Here is a 23862-nt window from a genome sequence, read left to right as displayed (position 1 = left end):
ACAGCTCACGGCAGCGCTGGATCCTTAACCTACTGATCGAGGTCAGGGATCAAACCCACGTCCTCATGGTTACCAGTCGGGTGTGTTAACCACTGTGCCACGACGGGAACTCCTAGGAATTTCTAACATACACCCCTGGTTAAGAAAATTCATGCTGGGAGTTCCCCTCGTGGCTCAGCAAAAACAAATCTGACTAGCATCCATGAGGATGCAGGTTCAATCCCTGACCTCACTCAGTGGGTTCAGGATCTGGCATTGCTGTGAGTTGTGGTGTAGGTCGAAGATGTGGCTCAGATCCCGCTTTGCCGTACCTGAGGTGTAGGCCAGCAGCTACAGCTCTAATTTGACCCCTAGCCTCGGAACCACCATATACTGAAGGTGTGGGCCCCCCGCCCCCAAAAAATTTGTGCTGCTTACCCATTTTTCTTCCTTATTTTCTCCTAAACTATGGCTTAATTTTTCCAATGCCAGGCAATTTTTTTAAATGTTCAGATTATAAAAACAATTCCTTGAAAATTTGGAAAACATGAAAAATGCACATTTAAAGCTAACATCTCCAAACCCATTAGCCAGAGATATGATTTTTAGTCCAGGGAATCTAAATCCAGAACTCCTTGATGGGTTTCAGAGGGTCCATGGCCTAAACCTCTGAAAATTTATGGAAAATTACTCTTTCCTTTTTTGCAAGCATATATATGGCTTTTAAAAATATTAGTAGCTTGGAATTTCTGTTGTAGCTTAGCGGGTTAAGAACCCGACATAATATCTGTGAGAATGCGGGTTCAATCCCTGCCCTCGCTCAGTGGGTTAAGGATCTGGTGTTGCTGAAAGCTGCAGTGCAGGTCACAGATGTGGCTCGGATCCATTGTTGCTGTGGCTGTGGCATAGGCCGGCAGCTGCACCTCCCATTCAACCCCTAGCCTGGGAACTTCCATATGCTGAAGGTTCGGCCCTAAAAAGAAAAAAATTAAAATTAAAATAAAATATTAGTGCAAATTACATATTTTGAAATGGCTTGGAGTTCCTGTCATGGCTCAGTGGAACCATGAGGTTGGAACTATGAGGTTGCGGGTTCCATCCCTGGACTCGCTCAGTGGGTTAAGGATCTGGTGTTGCCATGAGCTGTGGCGTAGGTCGCAGACATGGCTTGGATCCCGAGTTGCTATGGCTGTGGTGTAGGCCAGCGGCTACAGCTCTGTTTAGACCCCTACTCTGGGAACCTCCATATGCCGCTGGTGTGGCCCTAGAAAAGACACAAAAGACAAAAAAAAAGAAATTGCTTTTCTTCAGTCAACATATTCTTTTTTTTTTTTTTTAGCCAAGCCCAAAGCATGCAGAAGTTCTCAGGCCAGGCATTGAACCCATGTCACAGTAGTGACAACATTGGATTCTTAACCCACTAGGCCACTAGGGAACACTATACAAAACATATTCCTTTTTTAATTAATTTTTTTTGCATTTTAGGGCAGCATCTACAGTATATGGAATTTCCCAGGCTAGGGGCTGAATTAGGGCTGCAGCTGCCAGACTATGCCACAGCCTGGATCTGAGCCACATCTTCAAACTACACTGCAGCCTGCTGCATTGCTGGATCCTTAACCTACTGACCGAGGCCAGGGATTGAATCTTCATACGCATGGATACCAGTCAAGTTCTTAACCCACTGAGCCACACTGGAAACTCCAAGACATATTTTTAATACCCCATATCCTCAAGTCCCCTTTGAGAATATCACTTTTAAACAGTGAATAAAATTCCAACAGCCACCTTGTCAGACACTGATATTATCCATATTTTCTAGTATAAACAAGGCTGGAATTACCACTTGTGTACAGAAATCTCCACCTGTTTGTCTGTTTCCTTTTTCTCCCATTCTGAGATGTATCTGAGATGCCCCAGAATCACTGAGTAGTTCCTTTTAAAGACCCTGACATCTATTGCTTTTGGGCAAAGATCCTGTCAATCTGCACACCCACCAGGAGTGAATGAAAGTGTGAGTGACTCCAGTTTTCCATTTGTAAGCTTTTAAAAGAGATTGTACTCTCTGACATCAACATCATGAATATTTTCTCAGGTCAGTCTCCCAAAGCAATAGAAATTAGAGCAAAAATAAACCCATGGGACCTCATCAAACTGAAAAGCTTCTGCACAGCAAAGGAAACCAAAAAGAAAACAAAAAGACAACTTACAGAATGGGAGAAAATAGTTTCAAATGATGCAACTGACAAGGGCTTAATCTCTAGAATATATAAGCAATTTATACAACCCAACAGCAAATAAACCAATCAATCAATGGAAAAATGGGCAAAAGACCTGAATAGACATTTCTCCAAAGAAGATATACAGATGGCCAACAAACACATGAAAAAATGCTCAACATCGCTGATTATAAGAGAAATGCAAATCAAAACTACCATGAGATACCACCTCACACCAGTCAGAATGGCCATCATTAATAAATCCACAAATAACAAGTGCTGGAGGGGCTGTGGAGAAAAGGGAACCCTCCTGCACTGCTGGTGGGAATGTCAACTGGTACAGCCACTATGGAGAACAGTTTGGAGATACCTTAGAAATCTATACATAGAACTTCCATATGACCCCGCAATCCCACTCTTGGGCATCTATCCGGACAAAGCTCTACTTAAAAGAGACACATGCACCCGCATGTTCCTTGCAGCACTATTCCCAATAGCCAGGACATGGAAACAACCCAAATGTCCATCGACAGATGACTGGATTTGGAAGATGTGGTATATATACACAATGGAATACTACTCAGCCATAAAAAAGGATGACATAATGCCATTTGCAGCAACATGGATGGAACTAGAGAATCTCATCCTGAGTGAAATGAGCCAGAAAGACAAAGACAAATACCATATGATATCACTTATAACTGGAATCTAATATCCAGCACAAATGAACATCTCCTCAGAAAAGAATATCATGGACTTGGAGATGAGACTTGTGGTTGCCTGATGGGAGGGGGAGGGAGTGGGAGGGATCGGGAGCTTGGGCTTATCAGACACAACCTAGAATAGATTTACAAGGAGATCCTGCTGAATAACTTTAAGAACTATGTCTAGATACTCATGTCGCAACAGAAGAAAGGGTGGGGGAAAAACTGTAACTGCAATGTATACATCTAAGGATAACCTGACCCCCTTGCTGTACAGTGGGAAAATAAAATAAATAAATAAATAAATAAATAAATAAATAAATAAATAAATAAATAAAAGAGATTGTGTGTCTTTGATTTCTTTTCAAGTCTTTCATTAATAAAGTTCATTTGGAAAATGGCAGCCTAATCCAGGGCCCAAGAGTTCTTAACTGAACCACCTGAGCAGCAAGGACAGACAAACTCCCCTGAGTTATTCCTACACCTTCTTCAGGGGTCCAGTCCAGGCTTCTCTTCCTCGAGGGTGATGCCCCTTGGTGATTAGTTCCTTCCTGTGGTGTAGACGTGGTCCTGTGGCCATATCATAGCTCCCAGCATCTGAACACGTTCCTGGCAGGTGGTGGGAGGGAATCCTCTAGTGTGAGTCCTGGAGAAAGGCAACCTCTGCTTCTTGTCACCAGAGCATCAAGGCAATACGCCCTCTCCTAGCAGTCAGCCTGGGGGGTGGTGGGGGGTAGGGGCGAGTAAGTCAGGCTCCACCAACTGGATGTTCCAACTCATGAAGTCTTGTAGGGGGGTTCCCATTGTGGCTCAGCAGAAATGAATCTGACTAGTATCCATGAGGATGCAGGTTTGATTCCTGGCCTCACTCAGTGGGTGAAGGATCCGGCGGTGGGGTGAGCTCCCGTGTAGGTCCCAGATGCAGTTCGGATCCCACGTTGCTGTGGCTGTGGTGTAGGCTGGCAGCTACAGCTCCAATTCGACCCCTAGCCTGGGAACATCAGTATCATAAGTGCAGCCCTAAAAAAAAAAAAAGAAAAGAAAAAAAAGGAATCTTGAGATGGGGAGATTTTCCAGGATTATCTAGGGGAGCCCAATGGAATCACAAGTGTTCCTGTAGGAGGAGGTGGCGGGGTGGAGGTGGGGGGCGGTCAAAGTTAGGAGAAGGCTTTGAGCTGATAGCAGTGGAGATGGGAGTGATGTGGCCACAAACGTGGCAATGCCGGCTGCCTCTGAAAACTGGAAGAGGAAAGGAATATATTCTTGCCCAGAACCTCCAGAAGGAACCAGCCCTGATGACACCTTGACTTTAGATCCCGGAGAATTATGGGCTTCTGACCTCCAGGATGATGAGACAATAAATTCGGGGGTGTTTTGTTTGTTTTTGTTTTGCTTTTTTAGGGCTGCACCTGCAGCATATGGAAGTTCCCAGGCTAGGGGTCCAACTGGAGCTTCAGTGGCCCACCTACACCACAGCCTCAGCAAAGTGGGATCCCAGGCAAGTCTATGACCTACACCACAGCAGCTCACAGCAATGCCAGATCCTTAACCCACCGAGCAAGGCCAGGGATCGAACCCACATCCTTATGGATACTAGTCGGGTTCTTAACTCACTGAGCCACAAGGGGAGTTCCCAAATTTGGGTTGCTTTAAGCTAGGTTTGCCATGATTTGTTACAACAGCAAGAGGAAACTAATATACCTTCCATTGATTCCATGCTACTCTCCCAGTACAAACATCTGCTTAATTAGCCACAATTCACTCCAGTTGCCTTTCACTCACCTTCAGCTCTTAGTGCAGGGCTATGTTTGTCCTCTGGGCTCCCACTTCACCCCCTGCTTTCCACAATGAAGCTCTGCTCGCCCTGAGTTGTGACTCTCTACCAGCTGGGTACCTCTCCCTCCAGACTGCGAACTTAACAAGGGCAAGTGTTGGAGATTCCGCTGTGGCGAAATGGGGTCAGGAGCATCTCTGGAGCACAGGTTCTATTCCCCGCCGGGCACACCAGCACAGTGGATTGAGGATCTAGTGTTGCTGCAGCTGTGATGTGAGTCACAATTGTGGCTCAGATCTAATCCCTGACCCGGGTTAGGGTTAGGGGTTAGGAGTTAGGGTTAGGGTTAGGGTTATGCCTTGAGGTGGCCAAAAACAAACAAACAAGCAAGGGTAAGGGTCGAAGTTGCCCCTAGTACAATCTATGAATAAACATTAGTGACAGGAACAGATCAGAATTTGTTTGTATACATGAGTTCCCGTCCTGGCACAGCAGAAACAATTCTGCCTAGGAACAATGAGGTCGCGGGGTCGATCCCTGGCCTTGATGAGTGGGTTAAGGATCTGGTGTTGCCATGACCTGTGGTGTAGGTGAAGATGAGGCTTCAATTCTGCGTTGCTGTGGCTGGGGTGTAGGCTGGCAGCTGAAGCTCTGATTCAACCCCTAGCCTGGGAACCAACGTATATATCTCGGGTATGGGCCTAAAAACAAAACCAAACCAAAAAATTTATTTGTATACAAACATGTGCCCCAAAGGTGAAAATGCCTTGATAAAAATTTTTTAGAAGATTCGCATAGATAGAGAAACACTTTGCATTAGGCTCCTTTTCTTTAGACCATGGAAATGATAAAAAAAAAAAAAAGTGGTGTACTTATCTAAAAGGGAAATTCTCTTCTGATTTATGACAGAATGTCTAAAAAGCTGACTTTCATGTGAACATAAAATACTAAACATACAATATGTGAGCTAAATCACTTGGATAGAACTGAAAGCAGAGCGAATGTAATCAATTTCTGATATTATTAAAACCTAAGGGGAAATGAAATGTCCGTTTCAGTAATGCTGGGTGTGTCCGCGTTTCTCCCACTTCAGTGTTATTGTAGGATACTCCAGCGGCTGTTTGCAAAATCTCGATGGTCTGCTAAGCCTGGCTTTATCCAGGCTGGTGTGGAACACACATTTGAGACACTTGGGTTTAAGAGCTCTCTCTCCCTCTCATGACAGGGAGTTTTAAAGGATTTTCTCCCTCCCCGCCACCATGTTCCCTGTCTAAATGTTTTAAGCCTCTGGACTCCATCCTACAAAAATGCAAAAGCACAAGTGCACAAGGATATTCGCTGCAGCTTTATTTGTAATAGCATTCTGTTGGAAGCAACCCAAATGTCAATCAGCTGAAAAGTGGTTGCATAAATTATGGGACATCCAGAATCTGGAAGGCTAGGCTATCCTTAAAAAGAAGGAGAGAGTTTTATATAGAGGAGTTGCTTTCAGATCATAGTTCACTGCTCTGCTCAAAACCCTCCAGGCCTCTGAGTTGCATTTACATAAACTTCAGATTCCTTCACGGGATAAAATGCCCTCCAAGGGGGCTGTGCCAGCCTTTCTGACTTCGAGGTTGGCACTCTCTCTCCTCTATTCGGATTCAACAGGGTGACCTTCTCCATCCGCTTCCCCTCACTGCTCCCCGCTCATGCTCGGTGCTACCACAGGTCCTTTGCACATAATATTTTCTCAGCTGGGAATGTTCCTCCCTTTTTTTTAAATTTTATTTTTTATTATTATATTTTTTGCAATGTTCTTCCCTTGACTACTGTTTTGCTGCCTTAGCTACACAGTAAAACCATCTGCATTCCAGGCTACATCCCAAACCAATCAATCGGAATCTCAGGAGGGGTACCCAGGCATCAATTCAGAAACTCTGGAGTGGTACCCAGGCACCCAAGGGGTTTTGGTTTGAATTGCTTGTGCGTTTTTAACCTTTTCAGGTGGTTCTGGACACAGCCCAGCTTAAGAATGAGGGTGGCTTCACCTGGTAGCTCCTCTCCAACATTCAGAGAGTTGTTCAAATGTCACCTTCTCAGAGAAAGGATGATTACACGACTTTTCTTACCAAAGATAGATAACTAGTAGAGTTAAAAAATATATAAGCAGGAGTTCCCATTGTGATTCAGCAGTTAAGAACCTGACACAGTAAGGAGTTCCTGCTGTGGTCCAGCAATAAAGAATCTGACTAGTGGAGTTCCCGTCGTGGCTCAGTGGTTAACGAATCCGACTAGGAACATGAGGTTGCAGGTTTGATCCCTGGCCTTTTTCAGTGGGTTAAGGATCTAGCGTTGCTGTGAGCTGTGGTGCAGGTTGCAGACACGGCTTGGATCCCGAGTTGCTGTGGCTATGGTGTAGGCCGGCAGCTATAGCTCCGATAAGTCCCCTAGCCTAGGAACCTCTATATGCCATGGGACCAGCCCTAGAAAATGCAAAAAAAAAAAAAAAAAAAAAAAAAAAAAGAATCTGACTAGTATCCATGAGGAGGCAAGTTCAATCCCTGGCCTCAATCAGTGGGTTAAGGACCTGGTGTTGCTGTTGCTGTTTCCACGCCAGCAGCTGCAGCTCCAGTTTGACTCCTAGCCTGGGAACCTCCATATGCCACAGGCATGACTTCCATAGTCTACAAGTGTGACTGTAAAAATGCAAAAGATGAGTAAAAAATGCATTTGTAAATGTAAAGATAGTACGTATGAGAGGGCATACATTGAAAAGACAGCAGAGCCATATAAAGGCAGGGGGAATTTAAATTTCGGTTTCCTCACTAGCTGACAGTGATCTTATAACAGTTATGATCTCTGAGCCCGTATGAAAAGCGAGAAATCGTACCCATGTTGAAGAGTTTTCTTAAGGAATAACAAGACCATAAATGGCACACAGGGAATGCTAGGTAAATATTATTAGCTATCATTAAGTAACAAACGATTTGTCAAAGCAGTAATACTTTGGAATTCAAAGAAAATAGAAATGTCAAGTGTCTGGGGATCAGAGAGGGCTTCTCCAAGTAAGTAGAATTTAATTTCTTGTCTTAAAGTAAAGCCGGAGGAGTTCCCGTTGTGGCGCAGTGGTTAACGAATCCAACTAGGAACCATGAGGTTGCGGGTTTGATCCCTGGCCTTGCTCAGTGGGTTGAGGATCTGGCGTTGCCATGAGCTGTGGTGTAGGTCACAGATGCGGCTCAGATCCCGCGTTGCTGTGGCTGTGGTGTAGGCCGGCAGCTACAGCTCCGATTCGACCCCTAGCCTGGGAACCTCTATATGCCACAGGAGCAACCCTAGAAAAGGCAAAAAGACAAAAAAAAAAAAAAAAAAAGGAAAGCTGGAACTTGGGCAAGTGGCGAGAATGGGGAGGGCAGCAGGGAGGGCGGTGGGACAGAGACTGCGAGTAGCATCTGGGGAGATAGGGAACAGGAGGGACAAAGGCAGAATCTGGCAGAGTGCGTGCGTTTGGGGAAGAGGGAGTTAAACATGAGGCAAGAGCTTGCCCGGAAAGACAGTGCAGCAGTATGTCAGGATGGGCGAACCTTCTGTTTTCTGTCATACAGCATCTTTTTAGCACTGGCATTTGCCTGAATTAAATTGTGTAGAAGAATAAGTCTCTGATTGGAAGCAGATCCATCAGGCAGAGAGGCAGAGAGGTGGGGGCGGGTAGAAGACACTGCCTTCCACAGGATCTTGTTGGTCTCTTGGAAGCTGACTCTGGGCCATGAATCAGCCCACCTCAAAGAAGCAAGCTTGTAGGGTTCCCCAGGGACAGACCACAAACCAGTTCCACAGCCCTTGGTGCTCTCATGGGAAACCCCAACTATCCTTGGGGCCGGGGGTGGGGAGCCCAGCTCTGTCTGTGTTAATCAGGGTCCTTAGTGGCCAGGTGGGGGCCTGCAACCAAGGCACATTCAATGAAGGAACAGCTAACACAAGGCAGGCAGGATTAAGGGGAACCATTGAGAGATGGATGTGGGGAGGGAGAGAGCTGCAGAGTCCTGAGAGGAACTGTCAACCCCTAGCTCAGCACAGGCAGGTGGGGGAATAAATACTCCGTCCCTCTGCTTGTCTGCCCTCTTTGGCAATTGAAGACCAAGCCAGAAGCCAGAGGGCAAAGTTGTCCACTGATGTCCATACAGGTCAGCCTCCGGCATGCAAAGCAGGTTGTATGCTGAAAGTGGATTCGGAATACCCAGCCTAGTGAATAATCTTATGGAATGACAAGCCCAGAGAGGGAGCTGATTACCAACCAGCCTGCGTTCTCCTTAAGGCATCCATCCCCCTCACTGGGTCCCCTCCTCCCCTCCCTCTCTACTTCCCACTTCCATCCCCTACACATGTAATTGATCATCCATTCTTGCCAGTTGGACCTCCTAGTATCTCTCAAAAATATACTCGGCTCACACCATATACCTAACTCTACAGGGATTGAAGATTTATGGTTTTACTTCTTACAGCTAAAAGGACTGGATAAAAACCTCACTGGATATTTATATAAACTTGGAATAAAGGGAGGACTTCTCCAACATGATCTTAAAGGCAAAAACCACAGAGGAAAAGACTGATAGATTACACTACATGAAAATGGGAAACTTCCATTTGACAAAAACCACCATGAACAAAGTTGAAAAGACATCAAAAAATAACTGAAACAAAATTCGAGCAATGAAATCAGAAATATCATTTCAGCAAATTTAAGTAAAAGAAGTGCTGTCTAAATATATAAAGTTTTCATACAAATAGATAAGAACTGACCCACATTGTGGGGGTGGAAGGGGAACTAAGAAGAAAACTAAATAAGGAAAATGCTGTGAAAATAAAAATAGATGCCTAGTCAAAGAACACGAGCAAGATAGACTGGGGAGGGAAAACAATTTGATAACAGCCTATGGGAAAATGTTTAACCACTCAATCCAAGAAATGCAAATAGCTCCTTCTCCAACCAAATTCAGGAAGATCGTTCTTGAGAATACTCACTGTAGGCACAGTTGCAATGAAAAGGGCCCTCACGAATTGCTTAGAGGAGTTTAAATTATTACGGTCTTGAAAAGCAAATTGGCAGTTCAGTATTGAGAAACTTTAACATTCATCCCCCTTAACCCAAGTTGAAAATTCGGGGAATTTTTACTTGCTAGAATCTACTCACTTTCCTACTCACAAGGTGTAGGAATCTCAACATGACATACACTTTCCAAGTTTCATATCCCATACCTCCCAGCTGACATGTGCCACCCCATCAGTGTGAAACTACTGGTTCTTCCCTAGGCATGGGCCCTGCACATTCGTGTCTCTGAGCATTTCCTGTTTATTTTCCTCTGCTTGGAAAGCCCTTCACCACTGGCTGGCTTTGCTTACTCTTTTGGAATCAGCTAAGTTGTCAGAGGGTCTGCTCTGATCACCTGCCAGGTTGAGTTAGTTTTCTCTTCTCCGTAATACCCCAATACCTGGTGCATATATAGTTTCACAGATCATTTACATATTTATTTACATATTTACATATCTATTTACATATCAGTCTCCACCATCTTGGTTTCTTGGTAGCCCCCCTGTAGAAGTAGAGGCAACTCTGGAGGCAATTCTGTCCCCCCAGAGGGACACTTAGCAACAGCTGGAGATATTTTTGGTTGTCATAACTGGGGGAAAACCAGGATGCTGCTTAACACCCTACAGTGCACAGCAAAGCCCCGGCCTAAAATGCCAATAGTGCCAACATTCAGAAATGCTATCCTATACCTAGCTTCTGTCTAGCATGAAACATAAAAAGCACATACCCAAAAAAAATTTTAGCTACATAATGAACAAGGGTAAAATGAACTTTTAAAGCCCAATTTCTTCTTCCATACAATGGGTGTAATTATATCTATGCAAGAAGGCTACAGGGAGGATTAAGACAATGGTATGAACAATGCCTGATACAAAGCTGATAACTTCATCAATCTTAGTTTATCCTAAGAATAAATGCATAAAAAATACAGCCCCAGTATGTTTCTGTCCTGAAAGAATGATTCATTTCATAAACCACTTTATTTTATAGCTGAGAAGCCCCACTCTTTAAGGGATAATGACTTGCCTAAATTGGTATCATATCCGAGTTTCTAGTTTAGCTGTGAACCATATTTTAAATGCACGCATAAGAAAGGAATTAAAAGCTGACTCTTGTAAAACAAATAATTATCCCTTTTTGGTTGGATTTATAAATACAATTTTCATAAATATGCATAAAATTTTCTTGAAAATACTTAGAATACTAACAGAGCAATGATTCAACTGAATAATGTTACCAGCAGTTTCACAGGGATTTATTTTGAAATTACATTTTTGGCATATATGCAAAAATAGGCAAATGTATTAAAATACAAAGTTAAACAAATAATGCATTCTTTCGACTATAGGAGAGACATAGAATCCAGAAAAACATTTTAAATAGTTTGTCATAATACATAAGCCATGTTAATACATATTAACAAGCTTTCTGGAATCTGTGCTAAAAAATAACGATCCTGCAATGATTGTTCCTTCTCACTGCTCATTTGTTAATACATACAATGAAATTTCTTAGCAAAATATAATTCAGAGGCACCATCTGACCTGAGATCTCAGATTCTAACATGTTATGACTTTTAATATGAACACCAGTATAACCAGAATTTAAACAAATTATGGCAAATAAATTAAAACATATATATTTTAACATCTATAGACTTTATTAGGTGTTCCTCATACAGTCATCTGGTATGTTTAAAGAGTGAGCAATCATATAAAAGGAAATATGGTCAAAACTGATTGAAGTAATAAAATCCTGAAACTAAATAGCATCTCATAATTCATCGCACAGCATATATTAGATTTCATTACATCAGTATATAGCTTAGTAGTAAATTCTCCTGATGGTCATAAACCTCTAAGGTGTTGTCATCCTGAAAAATGAAGGGGAGGGAGTTGGTGGGGGTACAGAAAGGATAAATCTTGAGCAGTGCCGGTGCAGTGCACCTTTAAGGAGTAAAGTTGTAGTGCATCGCCACCTAGTGGCTGAATTTAAAACCTTATTCTGATAAAGGGATTTTTTCCTGTTATGTCTCACTTACCCTTTAACTAACTGTATTTATCTGATACTGTGGTTCCTAAAATTCATGTTGCTCAAATGGGTAAGGCCATTTGCACTTCACCCATCAGGCTGTCAAGGATTTGGTTGTGTTTTTGTGTTCATCTAATCTTTAAATTCTAAGTATTTCGGATATTTTCAAAGCCACACAATGGATGTCAATATTAGCAAAATACCAGCCTCTGTGTGCAAAGAGAATTATTATGGCTATAGGAACCTTGGGCTTTGGATCAGTTTTTATTCTTATTACTGAATCTCTTAACAAGTCAGAATAATGCTTACTGTGTGCCAGGGACTAAGTTACATACAATGAAGCCAATTAATTTTCACAACTCTGTAAAGTAGGTCATCATTACTCCCATTTTAGGGCTGAGGAAACTGAGGCACAGAAAAGTAAACTATGTTCCTAAAGTTACCCAATTAAGTGGATGCATTTAGATGTGGGTAGTCTAACCCAGAATTAGGTCTGACTCACTCTACTATTCTGTCTACAAGATGATGAGCCAAATGGTTTGTATGAATATAATATCCACCGGCAATGTATGGGATTCAAATTCATCTGAAAAGATCTGAGAAAATAAAGAAATTGGAGCCCTAAAATTCTGGGTGGTCCTTGGTTCTGTAAGAATTTATCTTAAGTTACCTAGTTAGGTCTAATAGGGAAGCATCATGACACAGAAGTATTTACCTTAAGCACATATTCCCCAGTTTCTCTGATTTGCAATACTGTTCCAAAAGTGTAATTTGAATCGACTGCAGTCAAATCACAAATCTTACAAAAATACTAAGCATGTTAAAGAACTGCTCTTATCATGACCAAAACCATTATCAAATGAGGATCTAGGTAACTTGGAACAAACCGAAAAAAAAAAAAAAATCCCCAACAAGAATTTTGGGATAGACAGTTCAGAAAATAATCTGAATACCAAAAAGAGAGGCTCTCAGGGAACTGAATGAGGCTTCCTAATAATACTTTAGCATTTTTTTAAAAGCCTTTTTTTTTTTTTTTTTTTTTTTTTTAGGGCCGCCTCCGTGGCACATGGAGGTTCCCAGGCTAGGGGTCAAATCGGATCCTTAACCCACTAAGCAAGGTCGGGGATCAAACCGAGTCCTCATGGATACCAGTCAGGTTCGTTAACCACTGACACGACAGGAACTCCAAAGACACTTTTATGTACATGTTGCAAAAGTCAAATACAAATGTTTGTCAAAATCGCGTCTGTGAATAAAACATATGCCAAATGTGCATACACCCTCCTTTTTGTCCACACCTCAGCATGTGGAAGTTCCCAAGACAGGGATCGAACCCACACCTTTAGCAGTGACCTGAGCCAAAGCAATGATGCAAGATCCTAATAGCTAGGCCATCTGAGAACTCCCTGCTTTAGGAATTGTAACTACAGGCGTACCTTTTATTGGGCTCCTCACATATTGTTTTTTACAAATTGAAGGTCTGCGGCAACCCTGCATCCAGGGCAGTGACCTGCGCCACAGCAGTGACACCACCGGATCTTTAAACTGCTGTGCCACCAGGGAATTCCAGCAAGGTTTTGTCTTTTTAGGGCCACACCCGTGGCATATGGAGGTCCAAAAGGAGCTGTAGCCACTAGCCTACACCACAGCCACAGCCACGCCAGATCCGAGCTGCGTCTGAGACCTACACCACAGCTCACGGCAACACCGGATCCTTAACCCACTGATTGAGGCCAGGGATCAAACCTGCATCCTCATGGATGCTAGTCAGATTTGATTACACTGAGCCACGAAGGGAACTCCCCCAGCAAGAGTATTAAATGAGGTATGTACAATGCTCTTTTTAGACACAATGCTATTGAACTTGATAGACTAGTTATATTTATTTTCGTATGCACTGGGAAACCAAAAACTTCCTATGACTCACTTTATTTTGGTATTTGCTTTACTGTGGTAGTCTGGAACCAAAACTGCAGTATCTCTGGCAGATGCCTAACACAAAACTTGGTTTTTGTTCTTTTGTTCAAGGTAGACATTCCACCACACATAGCAGTGGCTTATGGAATACCATGAAGGCTGCAGTTTCAATACTGGCCCTCCCTACAGTTCCATTTTTCACTTCGACCAAAGAAAGCACTTTAGAATTTAGTGGTGGGAATGTTATTACTTTTTTGTTTTTTCTTTTTTTAGGGGCGCAACTGCAGCATACAGAAGTTCCCAGGCTAGGGGTCGAATCGGAGCTACAGCCACCTGCCTAGGCCACAGCGACAGTAATGTGGGATCCCGGCTGCATCTACAACACTGGATACTTAACCCACTGATCGAGGCCAGGGATCAAACCTGCATCTTCATAGATACTAGTCAGGTCTGTTACTGCTGAGCCACAGTAGCAACTCCAGGAATCATGACATTATTGAATAGCTCTAATTTACATTAAAAAATTAGACTATAAACTTAAAACTTTTAAACATTATTAGCATACCATGCTTACAATAGACTTTTTATTTTTTTGTCTTTTTAGCTATTTCTTGGGCCGCTCCCACGGCATATGGAGGTTCCCAGGCTAGGGGTCGAATCGGAGCTGTAGCCACTGGCCTACGCCAGAGCCACAGCAACGCGGGATCCAAGCCGCGTCTGCACCCAACACCACAGCTCATGGCAACGCCGGATCCTTAACCCACTGAGCAAGGGCAGGGACCGAACCCGCAACCTCATGGTTCCTAGTCGGATTCGTTAACCACTGTGCCACGACGGGAACTCCCGACAAAAGACTTTGACAATCATTTCCAAAGTGGAAAAGTCACTGGGGTCTATGAAGAAAGTATGATTTGACTTTACAATTTTTGCCTGTTTTTCTAGTCTACTTTTTGTTTTCTAATACATTAGCACAGGAACACAGATATATAACTTATACAGGCCCACACTGGGGTTGCATATGTAATTTTTTTAAGACAGAATGCAAAATCTATTATATTTGGACATCAGTAGCGGAAAAGGGCTGTTTCCTAATCCTGGCAAACTAGAAGGTGAATGCTCTCCCATTTCATTTGGAAACTTTTGAAGCTGCAGAGCCAGTCTGCTTGTACTATTTGCTTCAGGTAAAATAAAGTCACTGCTGCTTGTGTCTCGTTCCATTCCATCCTTGCAAGGGAGGCCTTGCTAGGGCTTTAACCCACAAAGGCAATATAAATATGACCATCCTACTGTTCTACTATTCTAAATGATTAAAGTGGCTTCTCTGAGCTCAGGACGCAGTTAACTACTAACTGAAAAGTATCCTAAAAGTTTAGAAAGAATTGTAACAGATACATAAATTCAGCAGTTATTAGGACAAGGTTTAGAATTCCAAAACTCCAATGATATTTATAATAGATATTTATTTAAAGTAATACATTTACAGCTCAGATAGGTCTACATTGTACATTTCGGGTTTAACCAAGTTCATAAAAATAGTTTGACGACTGCTGCATCCACAGATTTAGACTATACGATTATTTCTTTGCCCATTCTTCTCTTTCTTTTCTTTCCCGGATAACCTCTTTCAGATATGGTTCAAGGTAGAATTTATCCTAAAGAATGAATAAAAGAAAAATAATATAGACTCATCATATACCATAAATACTTAATAGATCTTTAACAAATCTATCAAAATTAAATTCCAACTTAAGAAACTATATTCTCAAGCAGTCTAAAAAATGTAAAAACTCATAAAAGATATTGTAATAAACTGCTTTGATAGATTATTACAAGAAAGTCTGTCAGAAAAGAAAAAAGAATGAGAATCTACAAGCTTTGGCCTCATTTCAGTGCAGTCCCAGGTTTAGGATTTTCTTCATAGAGTTCTTATTGAGCTAGAAGGCCACTCAATGGAATCACAGGAACACCATTGTTTTCATCTGAGCAGAAAGTATGCAGGAGAACAATGGCCCGGAAGGCAGAAGACCTGGATCCTAGTTCTGGATCCTCTATCAAGGACATGCTTGGCAATTTTGGAAGTCACTTCCCCTCTAAGACTCAATGTGTCCATCTCTAAAATGGAGCTAGCATTTGCTTTACTAACCTCACCAGATTGTCCTAAGGATACTGATTTGACACAACTTTAAGAACTCTAAAGCACTACACCAATGAATGTCTTCTCTGTGTCCAATACTCAATTCCTTTTCTTTCCTTTTTTTTTCTGGCTGATCCCAAAGCATATGGAAATTCCCAGGCCAGGGATCAAATCCGAGCCCTACCTGTGACCTACGCCACAGCTCCGGCAACACGGATTCTTAGCCTACTGCGCCAGCTGGAGATTGAACCCGGGCTGCCACAGAGACAATGCAGGATCCTTAATTCACTGCACCACAGCAGGAACTCCTAAGAGTCCATTCTTAACGGCCATTATCAGATACATAAAAGCTGTACTACCTCCTCATATTTTGTCCACTGCTCTTTAGGCAAGATCTGCTGTCTCATAGTCAGGTCCAGTGCTCTCTTAATGCGAAACACCCTGTCGTTATAAAGGTTCTCAGGAAGCCTTCTTATGGCTTCTTTTACATCGTCATCCTCATATATTGTATCATCTCGCATTAAGCCTATGATAAAAAAACAAGAGTGTTTGATTGAATATGCATCTTAAAAATAACGAGTAGAATATCTTTATGACTTAATAACTTAATTTCATTCACCCAACGGGCAAAATATCAAGAGTTAGGTATGATGGAAACTCAATGCATTTCATACACACTAATGGGTTATTTCTTAAATGGTACTGTGGAAACAATACAAGCTTTTTAAAATCTACTGCCATAAAATTCACACTTTATCTACAGTAATTTAAAAAACATTTAAAATGTCTACCTTGTTTTTATTTTTTTTAATTTATTTTTTATTTTTTGTTTTTTAAAGGTCACACCCGCAGCATATGGAGGTTCCCAGGCTAGTGGTCTAATTGGAGCTGCTGCTCCTGGCCTACGCCAGAGCCACAGCAACACCAGACCTGAGCCGCGTCTGTGACCTAGACCACAGCTCACAGCAACGCCAGATCCTTAACCCACTGAGCGAGGCCAGGGATTGAACCCGAAACCTCATGGTTCCTAGTAGGATTCATTAACCACGGAGCCACGATGGGAACTCCAAAAAGTGTCTACCTTGTTTTTAAACACATATCAATAAACCACATCTCTACTTTCTTTTACTTTAATTCTGAGATCAAGGTATTAAAGAATCTTAAAATGACAGTGTTAAGGAACCAGTAACATTTCATGATGCTTCAATTACAACAGATGAAGTTCATAGCAAATTATGAAATTCCAAAAAAGTTCAGGCATCAAACAATTGTAAAGATGTCAGACAATATTAACATTTGAAAAATCTCTTCTTTCAAAGTTCATATAACTTAAATTTTAAAATGCAAAGTGGAGGAATTGAGAGGGGGAGCATATAATAACAAAAAGGTTCTGCTACCATATTTCAAGAACAGAAATCATTTCCACCTCAAACATTTGAGACAATTCCATCCTTCTCTTCTCAAAATAATAAAAAAAGGAAATGGACTTAAAAAATGAAATGTAACCTATTATTTTTTGCCACACCAACATCATATGGAAGTTCCCAAGCCAGGGATCAATTCTAAGCTTCAGCTGTGACCTACACCCCAGCTGGGCAATGCTGGATCCTTAACTCACTGTGCCAGGCTGGGGTTCAAACCCACACTGCAACAGAAATAACGCCAGATTTTTAACCTGCTGTGCCACAGTGAGAACTCCCAGTGTGACCTAATTTTTTTAATTTTCTAATGTACACAGGTGCAATTAATTAGCACATTTTGGGGATCCATAATAACGCTTGCAAAAGCACTACTCTCGGGGGGGGGGGGACAGAGGAAGAAAGAAAGCACAAATACTTACCCAGTTTATTAAACCCGGCGGCATTATAATACCATTTTCGTATACCCTCCAGCCACTTGCTTGATGCTGCAACTGATTTTATCATACCATTAGTTGCTAACAATTCACGTATAGTATACAGTAAGCCAGAGAATGAAAACAGGAAGGAATTTCTTTTAAAAGCATATACTCTACATATTACAGATAACTTCTTATTTTATCTATGAGCAAGAGTGACTGCAGCCAAAAAATTGGGAAGTCATGGGAAAAAAGGGTAAACTCAAATAACTAATGTACAAAAGATCTATAGACACAATTACAGCCCCTAGATATCTACAGGGGATTGATTCCAGGACACACACACACCCCGCCAACCAATACCAAAATCCAGAGAGCCTCAAGTCCCTTATGTAAAATAGTGTAGTGATAACTAAGCACATCTCCCTGTATACTCTTTTTTTTTTTTTTTTTTTTTTTTGCTTTTTAGGGCTGCACCTGAGGCATATGGAAGTTCCCAGGCTAGGGGTCAAATCAGAGCTGCAGCTGCCTGCCTACACCACAGCCACAGCAATACAGCAACGCGGGATCTGAGCCACATCTGCAACCTACACTAAAGCCCACGGCAATGCCAGATCCTTAACCCACTGAGCAAGGCAAGGGGTCGAATTCGAAATCTCATGGCTCCTAGTCGGATTCGTTTCTGCTGTACAACGGGAACTCTGTCATGTATACTTTAAATCATCTCTAGATTGCTTATAATACTTAATGCAAAATAAATGGTACGTAGATGGTTGTAAATCCAAAGCAAATGCTATTTCTATTTCGAACTTTCTGGAATTTTTTCCCCAAAATATTTCCGATCATGAGGGTGGCTGAATCCCCAGTGTGGAACCAGTGGATGTGGAGGGCCAACTCTACTGCCGCTCCAGCTTCTCAAAGTCCATTATCCCATTCCCTTCTGTTCCCCTGTTACCATCAGAACTGAAGGGGTGGGGGATGGAAGGGAAACTGGGAACTCGGAACTTGCCCATCATTTGTAGTTTCAGAAACAGATTACAGAAAACAAATGTAAACTTTCCAAGGGAGTTGGAGCTGTATGAAAAGGTGAGATTTCAAGATACGCTGGCAGATTTAAATGAGCCCCAGCCATATTTTTATTCCATATTACCTTTATGTCACATGGCCACTCTCTTTTAAAATACATATGTATTTCTGGGAGGGCTGTGATAACATTAGTAAGTCACTTACTATTAAGGAGGACAAGTAAAACAAGCACATTATCCTCCGCCCAAGTAGCTAACTTTCCACCGAGGGAATGGATATTTGAGAACAGATGAGAAGAAACAGGTAATGTTAAAACTCTTTGGGGGTAGTTTCCATTGTGGCTCAGTGGAAACGAACCTGACTAGCATCCACGAGGATGCAGGTTCGACACCTGGCCTCACTCAGTGTTGTTATGGGCTGTGGTGTAGGTTGCAGACTCGGCTTGGATCTGGCATGGCTGTGGCTGTGGTGTAGGCCATGGCTGTGGCTGTGGTGTTGGCCAGTGGCTACAGCTCTGATTCGACCCCTAGCCTGGGAACCTCATATGCAGAGGGTGCAGCCCTAAAAAGACAAACGAACAAACCAAAAAAACTCTTTGGGAACAGGACTGTGCCTGATGGGTTACCCAGTAGGGGCGGAGAGCAATGCGAGAGTGCCTGAGGTTTCAGGAGAGGTATGATACAGAAGAGGAGGTATGGTAAGTTTAAATTTTCTTTTAAAATTCCTGTCTTGGAGTTCCCGCTGTGGTGCAGCCGGTTAAGGAATGCCGGAGGTGCAGCTTGGAATCAAGCCCTGGCCCAGAAGTGTGGCCAAAAAAGGAAAAAAAAAAAAAAAAAAAAAATGTTGTCTTAGGGCTAGCCCCTTACCAAGGAAGGAAAGCAAACTCTTTAATCTCAAACCCTCCTTATTACATCCCAGATTACACAGCTTTGGTAAATCTCTTTGCAAATTAAGCACCACATAACTGCACTGCTTCTAGGAAAACAACTACCAAAGAGTCAACAAACTACAAACATATTTGTAGGAGACAACTGTATTTACCAGTGATGGTAATAACGATTAATATTCACTGTGTGCCAGGCACTATTCTATCTGCTTTAACTCCCATTCGCTAGTTATTTACAACACTCTTGTCCTTGCATAAGAGGAGTAAGATTTATTCAAGATCAGAAGCAGCTAGTGATAGGGTTTAGGCCAGGTCTACCTAGTTTCCAAACGCAGCACAGAAGCAGAACGCCTTAAATAGCTGCCCAATTAATGAAGTAATGAATTCTTAAAAGTTTCCACCACCTCTGAAAAGCTCAATGTGATTTAGATAACCAACTTATCTGGCAATCTGATGTTTCCTTACTAGCTTCACAATTGCTGGGGCAGAGAGAAAACATTTTTTAAAAGTTAATTCCAATTCACACCGCCAGAGGGCAGCGATTGGCCAAAAAAGAGAAAAAAGAAAACCCTACCTTAGAACGTCCTGTTTTAAATATTCCGGTTGTTTCTGCATTCTATTCCATAATATACGTTCATCCCAATGCCTACAATAAATGAAAATTTCTCCAAATCCACAGATCAACTTGACGTTCCAGATAAGCCAAGGTCAACCTGAAACTTCACTATAACCCTTGCTCAGCTGCCTCTAACTCCCAGTCTGAGAAGAGCGAAAGGTGGAACAGGTTTCCAGCCCTATTTCCTCCGGTCACTTTGCCTCAGTTATCTCACCAGCCTAAAAGGAAAACTAACCACCGTCCCCCTCGCGCCGGCGGGAGAACTGATCGAGCGAACGCACATGACAGCGCTTGGCTCACAATAAGTACTCAGTTCATTTGGGTTCAAGGTCAGCCACTGATTATCTCCTGGTGCCCTTGAACTCTTTTAAGGCCGAGGGGAAGGGCTGCCGAGCACGAGAAGCCTGAACACCAGGGCTGTGGCAGCCACCGCGGGTACCTTCACCACAGCAGGTCCTATCCCAACCCTCTGGGCGAGCCCGGCCTAGCGACAGCAAGGGGGTAGGACCCAAGCGTCTTTCAGGCGGGCCGCCGCCGCCTTCCCTTATGCCGCAAACCTAGCCACTTAGAGCAAAGGAAGACGAGCAAGTTGCTGCGAAAATAGGTTAAGCGCTGCGACGTCAGCCAGGCAAGATGCCACTCACTTACCAGCAGGCCTGCTCGCCATTTTGACCCGAGACAGAAGCGTTGCCTGATGGGTAAGTCCTAAAGGACGCGCAGGGTCCAGTGCGCAGGCGCGCTACGTCACGTCGCGAGGAGAGGGAGGACGCTCGCGCAGGCGCAGTTTTGGCGGCCGGTGTTTGGTTCCTGCCCTGCACACCTCTCCAGCCCCCTGGGTTTTATCCATCCAGCGGGTCTGGAACTGGTCCCGGTTCCAAGAGGCGGTACTTGTGACCTGATGGGGGAAACACTAGGCAGGGAATTAGGACACCAGGGCTTTAGCTTGGGTTGTGTTACTGACGAGCTCTGAGAGTTGAGGCAGTATGAATTGCGCCCTTTCTGCCAAGCACCATGCTAAGCAGTTTCTGGACGTATTTTCATTTAATTCTAAATCTGTAAGATAAATACTACTGTGATCGTACCTATTGTAGGGAAGAGGAAACAGGCTCAGAAAGCTTTCATAAATTGTCCAAGGGCACACAAGGTAGGGAGAATCCAGATTCATCTTCCAGAATCTGAGACTGGATAAAACTGTGGCACTCCTTAATTGTAGGGCCATGTGCTACCCCACTAATCCAGGAGACACCTTCTCTGACCTTCAGTTTCTCCAGGTGAAGTTGTACATCAAGACTTTTTAGTGGAAATCTAGTTAAGAGAATTTGAGTGCCTTGTGATTTTTTTGTTTGTTTTTATGGCTACACCTGCGGCATATGGAAGTTCCCTGGGCCAGAGTTCTAACTGGAGCTTCAGCCAAGGCCTAGGCCACAATGGATCCGAACTGGATCTGCAATTTAGGCTGTACCTTTTGGGCAACACCAGATCCTTAACCCACTGAAGGAGGACGGAATCCTCACAGAGACAACGTTGGGTCCTTAACTCCATGAGCCACAAAGGCAACTCCTTGAATGCAATTTTAAGGTAAAATAACTACTTTCACTGTCTCAATTCCAACATGTTTCATCTGAGGTATAAAAACCCAGGGGCAGCAGTGTCACAAACTGTTAAGGGAGAAGAATTTTACTAAAGGATGCAAAGCAAAATAAATGATTAATTAGTGGGTGAGGCAGAGAGGGGACTATCCAAGTAACTTTTCCCTGCAAAAGAAGATATGCTCCACAGTGACAGCTCTCCACATATAAGCAAGTTCTCTTGCTGAACACAGTCATGAGAAGAGTCAAAGGTTAAATCCCTCTCATCATGCTATGTTTTAAAAAGAAATTTGTATTTGGGAGTTCCCATTGTGGTGCAGCAGTAACAAACCCGTCAAGTATCCATGAGGACGTGGCTTCTATCCCTGGCTTCCCTGTGGATTAAGGATCTGGTGTTGCTGTGGCTGTGGTGTAGGCCAGCAGCTATAGCTCTGATTCGACCCCTAGACTGGGAACCTCCATGTGTCTTGGATGCAGCCCTGACAATACAACAAACAACAACAACAAAATACTTGTGGTTTTAGGACTGTTCATTACAGCAACACAGATAGCCCATTCTGAGAGGGTTGTTAATAAAGGCAAAATGAGGTTCTGAGCCAAAGAAAGGCTAGGCAGGATGGCTCCATGCTTTGCCTCCTAGCTCATCCTTCTTCCTTGTTTCCTGTTATGTGATCTCATCCATTAGAGAACTCCATGAAGACACATATCCCTGCCACCCTAGGTACTGTATTTTAGGAACGCAAATGTCTGCTGGGCAAGTGAATAAAATTCCTCTAACAGGAAGGCCCTGACCCATTATAAATTTAGTTTCTCACAAGGTTTCAGGATACCCAACAGCACAAAGCCCTGATACACAATAAACTACTCCCAAAGTTAGTGGTTTAAAACACTTTCTGAATTCCCAATTCTGAATTCGGCTGGGAAATTCTGCTCCCTGTGGTACCTACTGAGGCTGGAATACACAAGACTGGCTCTCACTCACTTATCTGGTGCTCACTTGGAACAGCTGAGGTTTGGTCGGGAATCTCTTCCCGCCTCATTTCTCCAGTAGTCACCAGGCCTCTTTCCATCCTGGCCCAGGGTTCCAGGACAACTGCAGATGTGCAAGTAGCCCAGGAACCAGAGTGCACCAGTCAGTGTGGGAGGGAATAATACGAGTGCAAATACCGGATGTGGTTCCTTGGGGGTCTACTCAGTCTCGTGATCCTAAGGCAGATAACAAACCACGATGGCTCATCTTACAAATAAGCAGACTAGAGGTTAAATAATTTGCCCAGGATTACATGTTTAAATGGTAAATGGAAAAAAGGAAATATTATCTCATGCTATAAATCTTTACACCCTGCCACTAAGTCAAAGATTTATTGTGCCCTTTTATATTCTCATTGCTCACCTTCAAACGACTTTCCTTCCTTTTCCTGATTCTCAGTAACTGACTGTGGGCAATTTTTTTTTTAAATTAAAGTATTGTTGATTTACAATGTTGTGTTAGTTTCAGGGGTACAGCAAAGTGAATATATATATATATATATATATATATGTACTTTTTCAGACTCTTTTACACAAGATATTTAATATAGTTCCCTGTGCTATACAGTAGGTCCTTTTTGCTTATTTTTGCTATAGTAGTATGTATCTATTAATCCTGAATTCCAATTCATCCTTCCTCTGGCCAGCTCTGAATGTCTGTGCTCAGAAACCTAACAGTGCAGAAAATCCAAAATTGAGTAATTTTTATAGCATTATCTAAGTGAGTAGGTGGAATATAGTATGCTCCAGAAACTTTAAATAGAGCTGTCTTGTGATAAAACCCCTGTATTTATTATTTTTGGCCAGACCTGTGGCATATACTAGTTCTTGGTCCAGGGATCAAATCCAAGCTGCAGCTGTGACCTACACACCACAACTGTGGCAATGCTAGATCCTTAACTCAGCATGCTCCCAAAACTCCTTGAAAAGACTTTGAAAATAGGAGTTCCCGTCGTGGCACAGTGGTTAACAAATCCGACCAGGAACCATGAGGTTGCAGGTTGGATCCCTGGCCTCGCCCAGTGGGTTGGGGATCCAGCCTTGCCGTGA

The 23862-nt window shown here is 42.8% G+C and overlaps 1 protein-coding gene across 2 annotated transcripts; it reads right to left on the bottom strand.

The window, feature by feature from the left end:
• Window positions 1–15114: 15114 nt before the first annotated feature.
• UQCRB (ubiquinol-cytochrome c reductase binding protein) lies at window positions 15115–20894 on the bottom strand. Of its 2 annotated transcripts, none has more exons than NM_001185172.1 (4): window positions 20843–20894; window positions 17670–17741; window positions 16189–16355; window positions 15115–15347 (listed from the first exon to the last, which is right to left on the bottom strand). In NM_001185172.1, the coding sequence occupies exons 1-4, from the start codon at window positions 20859–20861 to the stop codon at window positions 15270–15272; spliced, it is 336 nt and encodes a 111-aa protein (NP_001172101.1). In that variant the 5' UTR covers window positions 20862–20894; the 3' UTR covers window positions 15115–15269. The 2 variants fall into 2 exon arrangements, with proteins under 2 accessions (NP_001172101.1, XP_084876688.1); XM_085020562.1 differs by lacking the exon at window positions 20843–20894 and adding an exon at window positions 19318–20224 and having other exon boundaries at window positions 15136–15347; window positions 17670–18167.
• Window positions 20895–23862: the final 2968 nt, after the last annotated feature.

Source organism: Sus scrofa, chromosome 4, assembly GCF_054392235.1.
Source record: "Sus scrofa isolate SSC_HxYL_T2T_F1_AM1 chromosome 4, Sscrofa_HxYL_maternal_Yorkshire_Landrace_v2.0, whole genome shotgun sequence".
NCBI classification, from domain to species: domain Eukaryota; kingdom Metazoa; phylum Chordata; class Mammalia; order Artiodactyla; family Suidae; genus Sus; species Sus scrofa.
This window is presented reverse-complemented; position numbering and strand designations above follow the sequence as displayed.